Source organism: Chrysoperla carnea, chromosome X, assembly GCF_905475395.1.
Source record: "Chrysoperla carnea chromosome X, inChrCarn1.1, whole genome shotgun sequence".
NCBI classification, from domain to species: Eukaryota; Metazoa; Arthropoda; class Insecta; order Neuroptera; family Chrysopidae; genus Chrysoperla; species Chrysoperla carnea.
This window is the reverse complement of record NC_058342.1, coordinates 30,841,951-30,863,366: the sequence shown is the minus strand read 5'-3', so window position 1 is coordinate 30,863,366 and position 21,416 is coordinate 30,841,951. Positions and strand designations below refer to the sequence as shown.

Here is a 21,416-nt window from a genome sequence, read left to right as displayed (position 1 = left end):
AATACATGGACATTTTTAAGTACATTAATATTTGGTATTATTAAATTTTTTATTAATTCGAGAATTTTGAATTTTACAGCTTTATTTTTATTGAAATTCACTGTTTCAAATATTTCTAGGAAGAGACACCATTGTCAGCTCCTACTCTCTTGTGTTAAGTTACGGACCATGTAAAAATTTATCAAATTTCGCAATATATTAACTAGACAATAATTTAAATTTTTAAGTAAGTACAAAAATAGCCCTACTTTAAAATTTAAGAAGGCACACCTGTGTAGATTGATGAAAAAGTTCAACTTTAAGATATAAGACTCAGATCCAGTCCTTAATGTATTATTTGCTACTGCACAGGGCATCAAAGCCTTAAAGATATTTCCCTATCATCCAAAATATTAATATTTGGGAGTTTCTTCTCGAAATCAGAGAAATGTAACATCGGACTACTATTTTGTCATCAAATTTCTACACGGGTGTTACTCCTTAAATAATTTACGTTCCACAATTCTAATTTCACGGCACTGTAATCAATTTTTTTACAGGTAAATTTGTACAAAAAAAAATAAACAAAATTAAAATTTGACAAAATCAAAATAAAATGTATTCTAAAAAAAAATTAATACTTCATATAATTTCTAAAACCCTGCTTTAAAAAAATTTGTCACTTTCAAAAAAGACAATTATTTCTTGTTTATTTGTTATGGACTCGTAGTTGTTGGTGCAGTTTTCAAAAATATGTTTAGAAATAGAAAATTATGTTCTAAAGTAGAAAAATATGTTTATAAAAAATAATTTACAGAATCAATTTATTTCATAATTTGTTTATTTCCCAACATTTTTTGTGGAATCCTTCCATTTATTATTTTTTACGTTTTTTTTTTTTTTTTTGTTCTAGAAAATATCTAGAAAGATAAGGACACTTCGGCTTTTTTCCATTGTGACGTGGTTATGTTTTCAGTCTTGTAAGTTGTGTAAGCTTAATAATTACAAAGGTACTTAATTTTGATTAGCTAATATCAGAATTCAAACTTGGCCGTAGAAAAGAATATTTATAGTCGAGTCAACGAGATTTTTCACGTAACTAAAGTCGTACCAGAAGTACAAGGAATTCGCAAAACTCACGTCTCGGAACTTGGGGAAAATGTTAACGTGTATTGCGTCAAATAGGGATTACTTCGCACAAAATTTGGCATATTCATGTGAGTCTTTCCAAAAACGAATTAAAAACTCCTGAGCTCGACGATCAAGTCAATGTTCTTAACCTTAATTAATCAAAAAATGAAAATTTAAACAAAATATTAATTCCTAAAAAAAGTACCCATAAATTAATAATTTTTGTAATTTATAAAATTAAAAAAACAAAAAATAAATTATAAAAAGCTTAAATCCAATGGAATGTTGTTCCACTTTTGAAGGCAATTAATAATAGGAAAGATTCTTAACCACAAATATTCCACACAATTAAAAATATCCTTTTTCGAGTAAATTAAAAATGGCACTTGTTACTATAAAATTTATCGACTCAAAAAACAAAATAAACAAACTGAAATAAATTGATCGATTTTTTTTGCGTTTTTGTGTTTTTTTGGATGATTATTACTAAAAAAAAAAAAATCGCTAAGAATTTTTGAAATGAAAATTTAAAATAAAAAATGTTTGCAATATTTTGAAAACTATCCATTAGGTTAAAACTAATTTTAGTATCATTTTCAATATACGCAGGATGTTTATAAAATCAGTTCTTGGTTGGATATGGAACTTTAAAGGCTTCTCACACACGTCGTTAATCGAACGTTCTGTATTTGATTACTCATAAGTAGTGACCAAACAACCATGAAGCGGATTAGGCCTGTTTAGGGGCTCCGAGGGAAGGCCAAAAGAGAAAAAGACAAATTTGTAAAAGAATGGAGTGCCAAGTTGATTTACAAAACTAAAACATAATAAAAAAGGAGGAAAGACAAATTTTTATGAAAAGACTGCACACAAGAGGACGCCAAATTGATTTACGAAGAGTAAAAAAAACATGATCTAATTTTCACATCGCTAAGGGCCCCATCACTGCTCTATAACTATAACTATAATTGCCTTAGATAGAATTCGAAGTTTTAAATTGAGGTAGTCGAAAAATTTAGCTAGATAAGCCCATCAAAACTAATTTTATGAACATCCTGTACATACATTTTATTAATAATTAAATATTTAAAAAAAAGAAGATAAAATAAGTGTAAATTTGATTTAATTAAACTAATTAATAATTTGTTTCTATTCAACATTAGTAACTAATCGTGCAGTTTGTCCTTTTTCTACATCCGTTTTAACTGGTACACGTGGTACTTGTTTTTTCGTTGTATGTGAAGGTGTATTTTTTGAACCAAAATAAATAGTATTATGTAAGAAATATTTCTGTATATCAGATAATTTCTTTCCCTGAGTTTCTGGTAAAAATATAAATGCATATATTGCGCCTAATATACTAATCACTGCGAAAAACCATTGTACGCCATGAGATCCACCTAATATCGTATTTAAGTCACTGCAAAAAAAAAAGAAAAATTAATTTCGATATTTTAAAAAAATTTATAGATAGGGAGTTAAAACAGGACCCGAACTAGCTATTTAGCCGCTCCGGACAAAAAATAATATTTTAAATCTCAGATCAGACCTCACTGGCCTTTTGCCGCCTCTGATTCTGACCAAAATCGTGATAGATAACCGTTTAAAGTGTTTCGAAGACTGGAATTTATGGCGTATGACGTGTTCACTCCCTAAATGTTTCGAAAAATTGCAAATGACTTACCGATAACTTTGTACTGCCGCAAACATTAATAAATTAGCCATACTATAAGATACACTATGAGCTAAACCACGGATTTCTGTTGGGAACAATTCAGCAGTCATTGTCCATGGTATTGTTAAGAATCCTATCATACTGGAACAAACATACAGCAACAGACATATAACTGGCATCCAACTGTATCCAGTGTCACCTAAAAGAAAACAACTTGTAATTTCCTTGAAAATAGATTGATGTCAAAGTAAGGATGTTTGTTTGTTGTGTGTTTGTTACGCTTTCACGCAAAAACTAATGAATGGATTTGAATGCAACTTAACAATAATATAATATAGAATAACACATGAGCTCATACATCAGAATAACACATGAGCTATAATTTATTTAGATATTTTTAATAAAAACATTGTTTAGTCTGACATTTAACTGCGCCATCTATGCGGATTATTTTGAACTATAATAATATTTCTCTAAAAAGGGTAAGATTACAAATCATGGCCATCTATTCTGATATACTCAAAGATGTGACTTTTTTACTAAAAAATGTGAAAGCTGTAGGTACATACAGGGTGCTTACGGTGACCACCCATTAGAAGTTTATGGAGAAATCTGAAAATTGAGAAAATTATTGTAGTTTCCCCACCTCCAAAGCACTCCAAATAGTAACAGTAAAAACAAAACAAAATTTCACTTCAAAAATCGTGAGCATGAATTCAAGGTTAAAAAGCAACTGAATACGGTTGCAATCCCATTAAAACTATCTCTGGAAGTGACAGCAAAAAAATTTATTAAATTCAAAATTTTACTTCAGAAATCGTCTCTTAAGTAGCTTTTAGGATCGCTATTCATGAATCCGAGGTCAAAAAGCAACTGAGGATGGTTGCAACCTCATTAAAACTATCCGTAGAAGTGTCAATGTTAAAAAAAATTAGAAAATTCTGAATTTCACCTCAGAAATTGTCTCTCTGTGGCTTTCGGAGTCGCTGATCATGAATTTGAGGTCAAAAAGCAACTGAATGTCGTTCCATCGTTCCTGGGATGGGAAAACTACCCTAATTTTCTCAGTTTTCGTTGTAATGCCGAGGTTAGTGCGGGGAAAATTTTTTAGATCGGAGTTGTTCCACCACTTTTTCACATTTGATGGTATTTTCCGGCTTATTAAATGTACTATAAGTAAAAAGTGATTGATTTACCTTGTTTAATACGATACGTAAAGTACCCTGAAACAGTCATACATATTGCCATACTCACAGCCGAAATCATTACACATGGCCGTCGATGGAAACGTTTTAACAATAATGTGTTTACCATAGACATTAATAATCGGACGACACCAATTAAAATTGATGCTAAATATGGATTAAATTGACTTCCAGATTCCTGTGAAAAACAAAAGAACAGATTAACAATCGTTACCCCAATATTTACAGAATGTGCCAAACAAATTTTTTTGGAAATTTTTCTTACCTGGAAGAATGTGACGGCGTAGAATAATGTAATATAAATTCCACTATATTGTTGGAAGAAAAATAAGAAAAATAATATGATCAATGGTTTATATCCAGTTGGTTTTAAAAATTCACGTAGTTTATAAAATGGTGAACCACCACGGGATGAATTACGTTTTTCAGCTAATTTTATTTCACGTTCTTTTAATAATACTTGCATTTGCATCTCACTAAGCGTTTCAGTCTGAAACAAAATATTTATATGAATTAGATAAGATGAAAAATTTGGTGACATTGACCCATATATACCTAACACCCCTTTTTTGGGGGGTTTTAATCAGTTTTTTACAAATTACAAAAAAACTATGCATCAAATACAAAAACAGATTCAATTAAAAGCTCTAGCTGAAGTATTTCTGCACATTTTCTGAAGTATTTCTGAAAGTTTTTTTCGACTTTCTAGCTTCAAAATTAACCGAGATATGCCAATTTTAAAGTGGAATTTTTTTGCTCATTCAATCAAATGAAAAAGTATCCATCTTGTAAACCGTTAGAGATAGAACAAAAGTTTTTTCCTAACTTGCACCCCAGGGGTAAACAGTGATGTTTACGAAAGAATAATTCAAATAAAAGTTGTTAATTTTTTAATAAGGAATAACTTTTACATTTAAACTTTTGTTCTATCTCTCAAAATTTCGAAATTCTCATATCTCGATCAATTTTGAAGTTAGAAAGTCGAAAAAAAAACGAAAATGTGTAGAAATACTTCAGCTAGAACTTTTAATTGAATGATTTTATTTTTGTAATTTGTAAAAAACTGATTAAAACCCCCAAAGCTTCCCGTTTTGGCGAGTCGAAGGTATATTTATGGAATATCAAGTAAAGTGTTGAAAAAACAAACTCGAAACTAATGGAGAAGGCTTTTGTCTAACAAAGGAGGTAAATTAGAATATTATTAGAAAAGGTGTACCTTTCTTTCAGGTTGTGGTTGTAATCGATTCAACCAGTCTAATGATCTTTTAGCATCGTCAATACGACCACGCGATACCAGCCAAACAGGTGAATCTGGAATTAAGTACACTAACACCGCAGGCACAAGTACATATACATTACTTAACCATGCTACTAATCTCCAATTTAAGTACCATCCTTTGCAATACGCAAGAACCATCCCTGAAAAAGGAAAATAATTATTTAAAAAAAAATCAGAATACTTTAAGGTAGTACGAGCACCAAGACAATTTTAGATTTAGGGTTGAAATTATTTGTACCTTATTTTTACCCGTCAACAGCATTGCCAAAGAAGCACTTGAGTGGAACCCCCAAGGAAAAAGAAGGGTGGGCTGACCTCGTCATACCTGGGGAGGAACCCTGGAGCAAGAAATTACTGAAGAAGGCAAATTCTGGGGAGAAGTCAAGTCCATGGCACAGAATCGAGTTTGTTAGAGAGCATTTGTTGATGCCCTACGCCCCCCTAGGGATCATAGGACATAAATCTGTATATTTTTACCCGACTGAGCAACGCCAAGGAGTGGTAAAGTGTTTATCAGTCTATATATGCGTGTTCCTTCCCACAGTTCCGGTATGGACCTCTAAATATAAAAAATCACTTGAGATAAGGATTATAAGTTTTTATTTTTAATTATCGAGTGAGTTTATTAAACCGAAAAATTACTCAATTTAAGTCCCTAATACGAAATGTTATTTTATCGCCTTTTTTGGTACGGAATGTTAAAAATTGTATTATTTTACAAATTGTAAAATTTTCAAATATGCAACGGATGTTTATTAATTTACTTCTAATAATCGAAATATGATTAAATTTTTGGAATCGTTAAAGTTTATCATTTACACAGGACCGTACTAAACTATGAGGGAGCCCTCGGCCATACAGAAGGGAGCTAAAATTTGGTATGTAGGGTTTTGGAAAAATGGTTTTTTCGATGTTTACATTCATGTGGGAAATATTTCAGATAAAAAGAATACAAAAGAAGAGCTTTTCAGATTTAGTAAGATTTTTTAAGTCATTTTTTTGAAACATTTCCACAAGGGTGAGGCTTTGCTCATTTTTACAGTTTCTTCAAATTATGGGGTTATAAATTTGTATGTTGGTTCAGTAAATGTCAAAGTTGTCCCTATTGGAGGTGCCAATTTCTCAGCTTTTTTATAATGCGCGCGCTCAAGGTGACACAAAAAGTACATGTTGAAGTTAGTTACAATTTTTTAACACCATGAAGTTATTCGATTAACAAAATGCCACTCACAATAGACAAGGATAGATAGAAAACAGATTAAGTACCATCTATGAACACAATAGATAGGTTAACGAGAGTATGTATTATTTGTTTACATTATTTATAAATTATTATATTTGTTATTACCGAAGAATTATAACTTTTTTACCCTCATGTTAAAGACGGAACTGCATGCATAAATTATTTTAATTAGTAACATTTTAGGAATATCTTACAACAAAAACAATTAATAAGTTAATTAGTTTACAATTATGATTAAGGCATTTCTAAACTGTTATAAATAGGTGTGAAATTTTATCAGTGAAATTAGGAATCGATAATTAGGTTTTTATCATCAGTTTAGCTCAATTATTTGACGAGTGACGAGTGTAAAAATTGTAATTTAAGGCACCATAAAGGCATCCGAATTTCATCGTTACCAAGTACGAAAAGCAACCAATCTTTGGGTAAGTTAGACAAATTTGATCCGATATACAAGATTTTTTTTAAATATTGCTCAAAGATAGTAGAATTACATGATCAGTTTATTGAAATTGGGAATGAGGTAGCAAAAATTTTTTTTTATAAGTGCACCAAATTTGATTCGTTATTTAAATTAAATTTAGTAGTTGAGTTAAAAATGTTTTCAGTGGTGAAAAATAAACAGAAAGGAGATTCCATACGTGACTGACACTACATTTGACCCAAAATGGGACTTATTTTGTGTTGTATAATGAATACGGTTTTAATTTTAGTATAGTTTTATGGTTGATTCTACATTTATCCCTCTGTAGTAAGAAATTTGCGCATAAAACTTCATGATATATGATTTATTTAACAAAATGCAAATGTGACTGACACAAGCAAAGGGAAGTTGCGTTCGAGAGTGTTTTTGTATGGTTTTAAATATCTGGGGCCAAATCACATAAAACAAATTATTGAAAAATGGTAAAATAAATCGTGACTGACACTACCGTCGCTTTGGATACTGTCTTTATAAAATACTGTCAATATATTTAATGGAAAACCCTAAAAGAAATAATATTTTGTATTCATTTCAACTTTGGAATGTAAATTTAGTTTTATTTCGTTTAATTGCAAATGAATTACATTCAGGTATATAAAGTTGCCTACATATAAAAATGTTAAAACTTTTATAAATAGATTGATTAAATTAAAATTTTTTCAAATTTATTTCCTTAATAAAAAAAAATTAAAAAATTCGTAACGCAGGAGCAGCGTTAGCTACGCGAATTCCCTCAGAGATTGAAAAAATAAAACATTTTTCTCAAAATCGAATATTGCATTTTTAGTTTTCCAAGAATTTTTATTTCGAAAACTAAGCGCCTGTAGAAAAAAAATATTGTGATGCTATTATATTTTAAGAATTATAACAATGAATCATATTAGATGTATATACAAATAAACAATATCATTTTTGAGCGATTGGTAGAGAGCACTGTGGAAACTGCGAACAAATGAAAAATGTTCCGTTTTTTGCACATTTCCGATTATCGAGACTCTACTGTATATAGACAATTTAATCTATTTTTAAATCATTATAAAATCTAACTAATTAACGAATAATTATTTAATTGATTAATATTAATTATTATTTAAGAGAAGATGATTTTTAAGATTTGTTAAAATATTTTTACAGCCTTGACATTTTCTTAATTAAGATCAAATACTAATTTAAGAAAATTTAATTTTCCGGTTGGAAACAATTCAATTTAATTTTTCAATTGACTTAAAATTTTGATTTTTGTGAAATTACTCCCGAGAATATTAAAATAAAAGGATGTGTGTAATTTTTTGGTAATAAAAAATATAATAATTTATAAATAATATAAACAAATAATACATCTTCCAGTTAACCTATTGATTGTGTTCATAGATGGTACTTAATCTGTTATCTAGCTATCCTTGTCTAATGTGAGTGATATTTTGTTAATCGAGTAACTTCATGGTGTTAAAAAATTGGCTCAATAATTTCGAAAATACGGGAAGTAAGGAATTATCGATTTTCGTTTATTTTTATCTTCCAAACCATGAATTTTAAAATTATGAACAAAATAGCTTTAAGGAAATATCGCATAATTAAAAGTGTTTAAGAATAATATGTCTAGTAACTTTATAATCATGCTGTATAATGTATTGACTATCGTATTATTAGTTGAATATTAAAAAAAAAAAATAAATAATATACTTTTTTCTGTACAAACCTAATGAAGCCAATGTGGGACAAGCGGAAATTAGAGAACCTCGCATGTCTGGTCGAGCAACTTCTGTTATATAAACAATTGCTGGCGATGACCCCAATGCTGCAAAAAAAGATAAAAAAGTTTTGCAATATTATAAAAAATAATTTTTAAAATTTTATTTTTTCAAGTTTTGATAGTTATTTTTTATAATGCTTAGAAATAATAATTTTAGAAAATAAAAAAGATTTATAACTTACTTAATAATTAAAGGATTATATAATTAGGTAATTAAATTGTTTTTTACCTGAAGCTAAACCAGTAAGTAATCGGCCCAATAAAAGAGTGTAAAAATCTGTGGACATTGCAATTAAAATCCATCCACATACAGATGGCACTGCTGCTATTTTAATTGTATTTAAACGGCCAAATCGTTCCATTATTAATCCAGCAATTATCGATCCAACTGGAACTACTACCACTATTACACTAGCTGTAAATAATAATAAAACAAGTTAAAACAAACAATTGCCTGAGTTAATTGTTGAAATACCATGTAAAGACAGCGTTGATTACTCACATCACATTACACATACATACATGTCACACATACATAAATGATATTCCCGTATAATATATACTAGACAATTTGCGCTTAATTTTCGTCCTCACGGATAAACGGTGATGTTTACAAAAAAATGTTTCAAACAAAAGTTGTTTATTTTTTCCTTGTCTATTGTGAGTGATATTTTATTAATCGACTAACTTCATTATGTTAAATAATTGTAACTAACTTCAACATTTAGTTTTCGTGTCACCCTATGCGTGCGCATCATAAAAATGGTGTGTTAGAAGAAAGAAGTTAAGTTTTTTCGGGGATTAGGTCAGTCGCAATTGGAAAGAACTTTTTGAATTATAGTTTAAAGTTTTTTTTGATTGCGAACTGATTAAATCTTCTCACCTACTCGTCAGCACTCGACTTTATTTAATTTTGATGCAATTGTCAACTTCAAAAAGAAAGAAAGAAGTCAAGTATTTTCGGAGGATTAGGTCAGACGCAATTGAAAAAAAACTTTTTGAATTATAGTTTAAAGTTTTTTTTTATTGCGAACTGACTAAATTTTCTCACCTACATTGCGGACGATATGATTTTTGTGATTTATAGGTTAAATCAGTCAGAACACTCCGTCAGAATTTTTAACAATGAAGCCGTAATTTCACAAATTTTTTTATTCACCATCTAATTTAGAGCGGAAATCGATAATTATGACTTTAATACGACTAGGTATAAGATACAAATAAATTTGAACTTACCAAGCCATGAGCTTTGTGATTGTGTAACTTTTATATCAGATGCTGGATCTTCTAATTGTGGAATTAAAATTGCTGAGTACGCTAAAGCAATACCAACAGCAATGTGATAACTTGCCGCAAATACACTAGCTAAAATCTGAAACACAAAAAATTTACTAGGTATAAACATATTAAAATTTCGGAATCTAAGGCCACATTCGGCCCAGGGGGTGGGATCCACCTCTTCTCGGGGGTGGAAAAATTTATGCTGAAAATAACAACGGAAATCGTTATAGGAATGAATCCTAAGCAAAGAGTGTCATTGAATGAGTTATTAGCGATTGCAATTCGGAGTAATTAACGTCAATTCAAATGAATTTTGTTTCCATTTTCTGGCTTTGATGTTTCGAAGACTAAGCCGGATATATAAATCGACTTCTAACACAGTTTATCATCAATATTGGAAGACATTATCAAACTTCCGAGTGTAAAACATTATCACTAATGTGGTAAAAAAAGACCTTTCATCATTTTCACAATCAATTGACAATTATAATTTGACATTGACCTTTTTGATATCTACGAAAATTTTTAATTAAATAATATAATCGAACCATGAAAACGAATTAGTTTAATTTAATTGCAAATGTTTTTCTATTATCAAGAAAATGAATAGTTCATAGTTTTTCCATCATGAATAAGGAAAAAATGTATAATAAAGTTACAAGGATGTTTCCGTACTATGAAGATATATGTTTCTTGTTACATGTCACTGTATTAAGGTTGACATGATTTTCACATTACATTTTCCATGTATCATCTGTTTTATTGAAAATATATACATACAATGTAAGTTTTAACAAGGTTGGAAAATATATGTTGAATTTTTTGTATTGTTTTATTTATGTGTAGTATTTATACCAAATTTCCGGAAAAAAGTCAGAAAACTCAACTCTTTTGTTTTGCATTGAAAATTGTTTTTTTTGGTGTAGTTAGATAACCACTCCATCACAAACAGGCAACTTGAGTTAACTTAACATCGACCCCGTATGTTTGTAAGCCGCAATCTACTTGCTCTTACGAATCCATGTTATTATTATTGTTGCTCTCGATTTACCGTGTCATTTAATTTACGTTTACTGTGTTTGTCAAAACTAAAGAAGGAAATTGAAAACATTTTACTTACTTGAGGAAATGCTGTCTTTATTGAGGTGCCTTCATAATAACTTAACGATCGACAGCTGACAATCATTTCAGTGAATGTTTGATGATCCCCTTTTTGATTTTCATCAGGGGCCATACGTTGGCTCTCACTAAAATAAAAACAAAAAATCAAATTAGAAAAACTTATTTTACCAATTTTATCAATTTTTTAAATAACTTTCGCGCTCAAATTTTAAACTGTAGACACTGATGAACACAGTTTTCATTGTATTTAGGAAACTAAGAGCTAAGAACTTCAGAACCCTCTATAGCCGGCAAACTCAACCCAACCAACTCGTAATTACAACAATACACCGAAGTCTATAAAATTTTAGATTTTGACTCCAAAATTTTTTTCCCAAAAACAGTTTTTCCAATTTTCCGGGGGGTTGCATTGTGAAAAAAGAAATTTGCCGAATATTTCTGTTAATTTGACTTTATTTCGAGTCTATTGGTGAAAATTCTATCTTTCTAGCATGTATAGAGCAGTAAATCTTGATTGTTGTTAACTGCAACCGGGTTACCGAGTGACAAGCTGCACTTTTACGTTCAGGAGCATGTCTTTAACGAGATCTTGCAAAAATTAAGCATGTTCAATGACGGATTTGGTCGCGACTAATAAATGTGAAAAAAATTTGGAGAAACGAATCAGTCTAGTCATAAAACAATACTCTTTGCGGCTAGACTACGTAGACACTCTTTAGTATGATTTATGTTATAAGCTACTGTTTACCAAGAATTTCGTTATAAACAGTTTTACTGTATAAATAATACATCATTGTTTATAATTGAAACCTTATTGAACATTTAAAAATACATTTAATTAAAGTGAATTGATTTACTAAATGTTTATTAATAACAACAAGTGAAAACAAACAATTGACTGAATTAATTGTTGTAATACCATGTACAGACAGTGTTGACATACTATCACATTACACATACATACACGTCACACATGTATAACTGATATTCCCATATATTACCCTCACGGGTAAACAGTGATGTTTACGAAAAAATGTTTCAAATAAAAGTTGGTTACTTTTTTATAAAGACTATTTTTTACATTTACACTTTTGTTCTATCTCTAACGGTTTACAAGATGGGTCCTACGGACCCAAAACACCCTCGGCTTCAATTATTACATCCTGAATATGCTGTAATTTCAGCTCGATATCTTTTTTCGTTTTTAAGTTATCGTGTTGATAGACAGACGGACAAACAACCGGAAATGGACTAATTAGGTGATTCTATGAACACCTATACGAAAATTTTGTGCGTAACATCAATATTTTTAAACGTTACAAACTTGGGACTAAACTTAGTATACCTTGCATATCACATATATGTATGGTACAAAAAGACGGACATCCCGTTGAAAAAGCTAAAAAAAAAAATAGGATTACGAATATTTGAAAAAAAAATGTATATAATGATCGACAATTATTTCGTGGAACATCATTTACTTAGAAATTAAAGATCAATATAATTCTTCGTAATTAGAATTCTGAATTCTAAGAAACATTATTTCCACAATTGGATATTTTTGTTTACGTATACTATATTGCTTGTCATATAAATTTATCAAACTGGTTTATTTGATGAGATTAATAAATTTGGGAGTGTTTTCGAGGAAATGAAAGGTATAGTACTTTTGAAGTGGGGAGTATCAATATGTAACTTCCGTATACAGAATACTACGTCTTGTTTTTTTAACCCCCGAATAAAAAAAAAAAAGGAGTGTTATAAGTTTGACCGCTATGTGTGTGTGTGTCTGTCTGTCTGTGGCATCGTAGCGCCTAAACGGGTGAACCATAATGTTTCAAGCGCAGGGTTCCGTACCCGAAGAAACAAAAATTGGCGATGCTATTCCAAATCGGCTCAGTTTGGAAAATTTGAGGTAATTTAATGGAGAGTGTTCTTAGATATGTTTCAAATACGAGTTTAGGGTTCCGTAGCCAAAAAATTTGTCGGGGGTTTTTTAAATTTTCTAAATTTCACTAGTAGTCACAAAGAATTTCTTGAAAGGAAATAAGTAGTTCTCTTAAAACCTGAAAATTTCCGCCCTTCGATTCTATATTCAGGATGTTCATGCCAAATTCATTCTAATATTTGTTGACTGGATTGAGTAAGTATTCAATAGATGGCACTACGTTAAAAATACAAACGTTTCATATAAGCTACAATTTAATAGCATAACCTAGCCACAGCAACGCATGGTCGGGTCTGTTAGTCGTTTTATAAAAATCAAGTTTTTGACTCTGATAAAAATATTCCATTCAGCAAGTTTTCGATTCACCAATGATCGATTAAAATGTGGATAAACAAAATAATTTGAAGTAATTTTCCTCAAATAAAGTATATTAATAAAAGTATAAATAATATTTAATTAATTAATAACAAATTAATGAAAAGTAATGTGTATTGTATCATCTATCGTGTGCAAGTCAATTGATTGATCTTATCAATTTATAAAACATTTTTTTTATGTGACATATCTTATTATCGTTTTATTTAACCTTTTTTTTTTCGTTTTATTATTATTAATAGTCTAAATGATATTGACCATAGAAATATCTCGAATTTAATATATTACGTAATTTTACTATTTTAAAATGTAGTTCAATATTTGATCTAATTAGTATGCCTTTTTAAAATTATAACAAATGAAAACAAACAATTGACTGAGTAAATTGTTGAAATATCATGTATAGAAAGTGTTGATTATTCTATCACATTACACATACATACATATCACACACATGTAACTGATATACCCATATAATACATACTATACAATTTGCGCATAATTTGCGCTCTCACGGGTAAACAGTGATGTTTACAAAAAAATGTTTCAAACAAAAGTTGTTTAATTTTTTATAAGGAATATTTTTTACATTTAAACTTTTGCTCCATCTCTAACAGTTTACAAGACCTATGACCTATGTTGCTGATTTACGAACTTAACCTCACTTTTTACACCCTGAGCACGGTATAAAAATTTCAGCTTGATAACTTCTTTCGTTTTTGAGTAATTGTGATGACAGACGGACGGACGACAGAAATACAGATAACCGGAAATGGACTAATTAGATGATTTCATGAGCACCTATACCAAAATTTTGTTCATAACATCAATATTTTTAAGCGTTACAAACTTGGGACGGTATAACAATAATAATAGTAAAAAATCTGCCCATCTTTATGTAAATCAATTCTTCTAACATGCATAGTAAATTTTTCGACCAACATATCGAGTCCTGACATCAGCACAGCTGTATTTTGTCTTTCAATGGCTATCAAAGGCAATCCTGCAAGCCTATCCTTTCCCATTTTACTCTTGGATAGATTTTCAGACGTTTGAGTGACGAAAATGACCTTTGAGTCGTTGCTGTTGTAATTGGCCAGGAAAGACTAATCTCAAAAAAATGTAGTATGTATAAAAAAGTTTTGTGAAAAATTCATATCGATTTTCTGTACGGTTAAAGAAAAATGTGTCATCTTTTGGTAAAAAAACGGACCTTGATAGATAACTTCTCATAAACCTTTCAGAGAATCGATATTAATTTTTCACACGTACAAAAGGATGATTGATTGATAAATAAAATTTCAAATTTTTCAATCGTTTTCACTTATTTGATATCGAAATACCTTAAAGAAAATTGAACATCTTTAAAAAATCACAAAATTAACTTATATTGGTAATAATTGTTATCAATAAAACAAAAAAATATGTACTTTAGACTACACTACATTATAATAAAAAAAACACGACCATTTAAATAATTTTTATGTAATTAATAATAAAATAAATTGCATAATTATGTTATCCCATTAGTTTAATTATTATGTATTCCGAATAAAAAAGAATTATTGTATAAAATTCAAAAGATATTGAAAATAATTGAAACAACGTTATCGCAATGAACACATTACTACCAACAGTGTTGCTTTGGTGCGGCTATTTAGCTATTTATTGAAAGCATATTAATTAATCAAATGTAATTACATGTAATTAACAAAATAATTATTTTGAAATCACTATTTTTACTTCTATATTTAAATATCATAATGCAAGTATTTTTTTAACCATGATAATAAAATTCGAATGCAAATTTAAAAAAAAAAAATTTTAGTTTACCTACACTAAAAAAATATTAAAATAAGGACAACCTCATCCCGAAGTTGGCCGTTTCATATTGAAATACAGTCAAAATACTTTCAATTTGCTAATGATTGGAATAAGTACAGCTAAATATTTGTATTTACAATAGAATGGGATTGAATTTAAAATATGAATTAAATTGATACAAAATCACTGAAGTTAAATAAACAAAATCATTACTTCTATGAAAGAGATTGATTTTAAATTTAAAGTCATGCATTTTATTGATGGAAAATAAAATTGTACTTAGTTAGAATATATAATCGTGTAAATAAAGCGAAAGGATGAATTAAAAGAAAATTTCTTTGCGTTTCCTTTAAATAGAGGTTTTGGTTATTATGAACACATATATATCATGGCTAGTCTATATGTGATTGTGTCAACTACATGAAGGTTGTTGTTACTAATAGACAGAGCATTTGAAATAAACTAATTGATCATTTTTATAATATATAGGATATTTTTGTACTTTTATAACAACCATTGATTCAAACGATTCAAAGACAAAAAAAAATTCATTTTTTTCAATAAATAACATACAATCTAAATATGGAGGTTAAGTAATTGAATTTTATATTTTTCTTAATTGTATGTACATAAAAATTTATTTAAAATGGAATATTAATTTTCGTGAAATTACCTTGATCATAAAAATTTTATCAGAAGTATTATGTGAATAATTTATGAGACTCTATTCAAATTTTATTAGACAATATGAAATATAATTTTGATTAAAAATATGTGAAAATTCCGATAAAATAAAACGAAATCGACAAAAATATTCTATTTAAAAAGTACAGAAAAAAGTTTTTGAATGGAAAACTTTGGTTTAGAACATGGGTGTAGTTTGCCTCCTCTTGATCCAAGGGGAGGCAAAAGAGAAATTTTTAGTTTAGGGAAGGGTTGATTTTTTTTAGCCAACTAAATCATTGGCCAATTTAGGTCCAAGAGTTGAGGCAGTTGGTCTGACTTGCACTGCCCTCGGTAAGGCCACAAACTGCAAGTTTCTGAGGTATTAATTGAAGAAATTGGAACAGGATATCAACCCTATATGATTTTAGTCAATATGCTAGAATATACTTGCCAAATTGTTCCGATTTTTGCATATTTTGGGTCAAACTGACTCTAGAAAAGGATTTATATCCAAATCGGAGATAAAATGATTTTGCCGATCTTTTGAAATTTTTTAAGAGGCAAAAACCTATCATATATGTGTACCTTTGATTGCCCATAGTTCAAAACTGCCCAATAAAAATTATTGTGGTCGTGAGAGCTTTTGATCAGAATGATCAAAGAAAATTTTGGAGGCAGTTTGAAAAAGTTTCACATAGAAAGCCATTTTCCTATCTAATCATGTGGGGTCCAGCTGTTAAATATTGGGAAAACTAAAATTTGATTTTTCTAGATTAACGAAGTTCTTACAATGCAGGAGATACTGTTATAGGCAACAAACATAACAGATGGGGTTATAAAGTTGTTTTGAACTTTAGCCCTTATCCGTTGTGTATGTTGCGTATAATAATTGCAACTTAAAATACTTAGCCATATTACGTTAAACTATTATCACTTGTTAAGTACAGTTTATATTCCTGCATGATCACAGAAAAATACTTGCTGCAGTTGATGTAACTATTTGTTACAGGCATTAACTATTGTGATTTAAAATTCGATAGCATATGACTGTAATGAGAAGTTATGCAACTAAAAACAAAACAAGTGTGAGTCCGGATTGCAGGCGAAGGGTTTCGAGCCATCATACAAAATATAAAAATTTTTGCAACATATATTCGTTGTGTGCGTAGTCATGGTAGGGACAATAAAATCGATGCCAGCGCTTCCAGTGAAAAATTTTGGCGTTAAAGGAGGCTATTATGACTAATTTGCAATTCTTTATATGTTAATGTTATAGAAAATGCCAAATTAAAATTATTGAAAAACACTAATTAATTAAACTTGCATTAAAAATTGTGAAAATAAGAAATCAAATTGCACAAATATTATTTTTCAAATATAAATTATCATAATTATTTATTTAAATTTGTGAGACAATAATATTAAATTTTCAATGTAAGTCATAAATGCAATCCATACAATTATATATGCATTCATACAATTCTATAATTAAAGTAGTGTATCGTTACCATGGAAACGCCTCCAAAAAACTCACGCACGGTGCGAATAGATAGATGCTACACGGAGAACAAATTCGACGAAAATTTCCAATACTACTATCGTAATCCTCCCCTTTTATGGTATCACAACGGACCCTATGGTCTAAGTGTGTCCCACCCCAGGAGAGCCACTCTAACCTAACCTAACCTAACCTATCGTAATCCTGGACTATGATGTTTACGAAAAAATGTTTCAAACAAAAGTAGTTTATTTTTTTATAAGGAACATTTTAACTTTACATTTAAACTTTTGTTCTATCTCTAACGGCTTACAAGATTGGTCCTACAGACCCAAGACCTAATTGACCTATGTTGCTCATAAACGAACTCAACCGCGCTTTTTACGTCCTTACCACGCTATAAAAATTTCAAATTGATTTCTCTTTTCGTTTTTGAGTTATCGTGATGAAAGACGGACTGACGACAGGCAGACAGACAGACGACCGAAAATGGACTAATTAGGTGATTTTATGAACACTTACCAAAATTTTGTTCATAGTATCAATATTGTTAAGCGTCACAACCTTGGGACTAAAGTTAATATACTTTGGTGTATTTCATATACATGGTAAAATTACGATAGTAGTATCGTAAAAAATCCGTTTTTCTCCGTGTATAAATCGAATCGCTCTTGGCTGCTGTACTATACTCTCTCCCATTCTCAGCTGTGTTTATGTATGACTTAATTATGACAAAAAATTATAATAATAAAAAATTTTTTCAGAACATATGTTTTCTAGAATTAAACGAGAGATTGATGTATAGAACTGTAATTATTGAGAGTTGTTTAATTAAATATGGACGGCTGGCTGTTTTTAAATTGATGTATGTATGAATTTGAAACAAATCGTTTATACTACAAAACCAGTTTATTATAAATACTTTGACCTTGATACTTCAAAAAAAAATTTATTTCACCATTCGTTCACTAATTTATTAAGTCCCATATTCTAGTCAGAAAGACCAATCTGAATTTTGCAATTCTCATGAAAACTTTATGAGTGGCCTGAAATATTATGGTATGTGGTTCCTCCAATAGTCTGGGGAAGGTTCTGGGTGGTAGGTTGTGTCGATATCTCAAAATATTGGCTCAATCAGAAAACTTTTAAATTAATGACTAATTCTTCTTAACCAATTCCGCCCGCGGTATGCTTAGGGTAGCGGGTTCGATTCCCGCCGTCGCAATTAATTTAATTAATAGTTGTGATGGGCTGGTGTAGTGCATGGTATATGCATGTAGGAGGTGCACTTAGCCTCTAAAATTGAGGAGCAGATAAATGAAATTATCATCGGAAAGGTGGTAAAACACATATATGGTGTCACAATGGGCTCTATAGCCTAAGTGTGTCCTTCTGGACAGCCAACCTAACCATGACTAATGACTAATACCGTCTTAAATTTTAGATCATTTCGTTGCTGAATTTGAAATTTACTTTGTGACCATTGGGGGCGGATTCTTAATGTTATCAAAAATTCAAAAAAGTTGCACAAAAATTTGTTCCGAAACGATTTTTTGAAAAAGTCGGGTTTTTTGGAAAAAAATTGATTTTCGTTGATAATATTAAATGAGAAAGTTGAAGATAATCCAAAAATACGTATTTCTAACCAAAACTCGACTTTGTATCCTTACCTGTTTTCAAGTAATAAGCAATTTTCAATTTGACAAATTTTTTCTCGGAAACGGTGTGGATGGGAGTGGGGGTAGTTTAATAATAATAGCATGAAAATATACTACTTTTAATACACTATTTATGATATTTTTTTTCGAATTTGTATTAAAACTAGATACGGGTCTATTTGATAATTTTTCGGATACTTACTGAAGGTTGAGAGCGCTGGCACTGAAACAAAAAAGAAAATTTTGTTAATAATTTTAAATAATTATTAAGATAAATAAAAAAATAAAAATTTACATAAAAATTTAAAAAAATTAATGCTTTGTTAAACTTTTGGACAAAGAAGCTTAAATTAAAAGAAACTATATTTTAAAACTACAGACCCCCCCCCCCTTTTGGTGTTGAATTTCTGAATATCGTATGCCTACTTCATACGAAGAACACACACTCCAAGTTTCAAGTACCTACGATCAGCGGTTTAAGCTGTGCGCTGTCTAATTTTCCAAAGTCTCAAACATTTTCATACAAGCATGTTTTATGGAACGTCCTTAATCTATCCTGTTCTTTTTAACAGGACTCTAGAAAATAATTTGCAAGTTTAACTTTTAAAGGTATAATTGACCTTTGACCCTAAAAAAATTGTTGAATATTTCCACACGAAAATCATGTACGGTAACTTTAAATTGAAAGTATATTAAATGATTGAATCGTGCCAAAATAGTGTTTTATTTTCGTTACATTAAATAAAATAAAAGAAAATCAATTTTGGCAAACTAATTTTTTTGTCACTAACTGAGTTCACCATATTGTTTTATACAATTCCCCCGAAGTCTCCTAAAGGCATAATTCTAATTATAGGTTCTAAGAAATTTATTGTGTAATATAAAATAACATTTCACATATATCTGTTTTCGAAAAAAGCAATATATGGCTTTAATTTTATCAGCACCGGATTTAACTTTTTGGTGTCCTAGATATTTAGACAAAAGTTGCCGTGGTTTTTCATTTTATTAACTTCCCAGAGGAAGTTAATGTAATGGGCCGATTTGGAAAATCTCTAGTTTTACATATTTCCGCGGATTCAACATAACTGATAATCAAGTATAGCACATATTGTAAAATTTCCGCCTAATTGGCGCCCTCACGGGTAAGCAGTGATGTTTACGAAAAAATGTTTCAAACAAAAGTTGTTTAATTTTTGATAAGGAACATTTTTTACATTTAAACTTTTGTTCTACCTCTAACGGTTTACAAAATGGGTCTTACGGACCCAAGACCCAATTGACCTATGATGCTCATTTACGAACTTGACCTCACTTTTTACGTCCTGAGTACGTTGTAAAAATTTCAGCTCGATATCTTTTTTCGTTTTTGAGTTATCGTGTCCACAGACGGACGGACGGATGGACAACCGGAAATGGACTAATTAGGTAATTTTATGAACACCTATGACAAAATTTTTTTCCTAGCATCATTACTTTTAAGCGTTACAAACTTGGGACTAAATTTAATATACTATGTATATTTCATATATACATGGTATAAAAAGTATCATTCTTATTGAAAGACCTTATAGTTTCACTTCTGTTTCAAGCGATAATTATCTCCTCATTTTTCATACGAAAACAACATGCCTTCGCATGAAAGTAAAAACTGTATACAGACATTATAAGTTCAGTGAACTTTCATTTCGACGTTAGAAAGAGATAGAAAGAAGCCAATAATAATATAATAATAAATAAATAAAAAAGAAAAAACTTAAAAAATCAATAGTGTTATTAATGTAAAGGAGGTTAAACTTGAAAACGTTTGCCAAATGTATAAATGGTGATGGAGGAACCGAGAAACATCTGATTTCAATTTGTAAGTATTCTTTTCTGGTTTATTTTTAGACAATTATATCTGTCAATCTTTGACGTATGCTCTCTCTATGTTACTAAAAATAATTAACACAAGTTTCAAAATAAGTACACTGAAAAAAAATTCTTAATATCAACCGATATGAAGTTTTCACAACCTCATCCCGAGATCAAATATGGCGAATGTGATACAACTACCGTAAAGGATTGAGTGGTGAAGTTGTCACAAACGCATGAGTTGTTTGTATGAAAGAAATAATACTGTCTAACAAATTTCAAATATTATTGTTTTGAAATGCAACATAATTTTAAACAATCTTTTTTAATTGGTTCTATCACTTATAAATGTTATAACAAAATACTGGTGTGATTAACACAACCACATAAGCAGGTGTATTAGATTTATTTAAAAAAAATAAATAAATTTCATCGTGTCGG

At 29.8% G+C, this 21,416-nt stretch overlaps 1 protein-coding gene across 2 annotated transcripts in view; it reads right to left on the bottom strand.

Moving 5' to 3' along the window:
• Positions 1-2,216: 2,216 nt before the first annotated feature.
• LOC123302262 (facilitated trehalose transporter Tret1-2 homolog) overlaps positions 2,217-21,416 on the bottom strand; it is a 40,797-nt gene continuing 21,597 nt past the window's right edge. For both annotated transcript variants that reach the window (XM_044885120.1, XM_044885121.1), the window contains exons 2-11: positions 19,324-19,344; positions 11,151-11,277; positions 9,986-10,121; positions 8,979-9,164; positions 8,696-8,794; positions 5,207-5,409; positions 4,256-4,480; positions 3,982-4,168; positions 2,795-2,984; positions 2,217-2,530 (exon numbers count right to left, since the gene is read on the bottom strand). In XM_044885120.1, the coding sequence (XP_044741055.1) occupies positions 2,260-2,530; positions 2,795-2,984; positions 3,982-4,168; positions 4,256-4,480; positions 5,207-5,409; positions 8,696-8,794; positions 8,979-9,164; positions 9,986-10,121; positions 11,151-11,277; positions 19,324-19,344 (1,645 nt within the window). In that variant the 3' untranslated portion in view covers positions 2,217-2,259. The remainder of the gene's footprint in view (positions 2,531-2,794; positions 2,985-3,981; positions 4,169-4,255; positions 4,481-5,206; positions 5,410-8,695; positions 8,795-8,978; positions 9,165-9,985; positions 10,122-11,150; positions 11,278-19,323; positions 19,345-21,416) is intronic.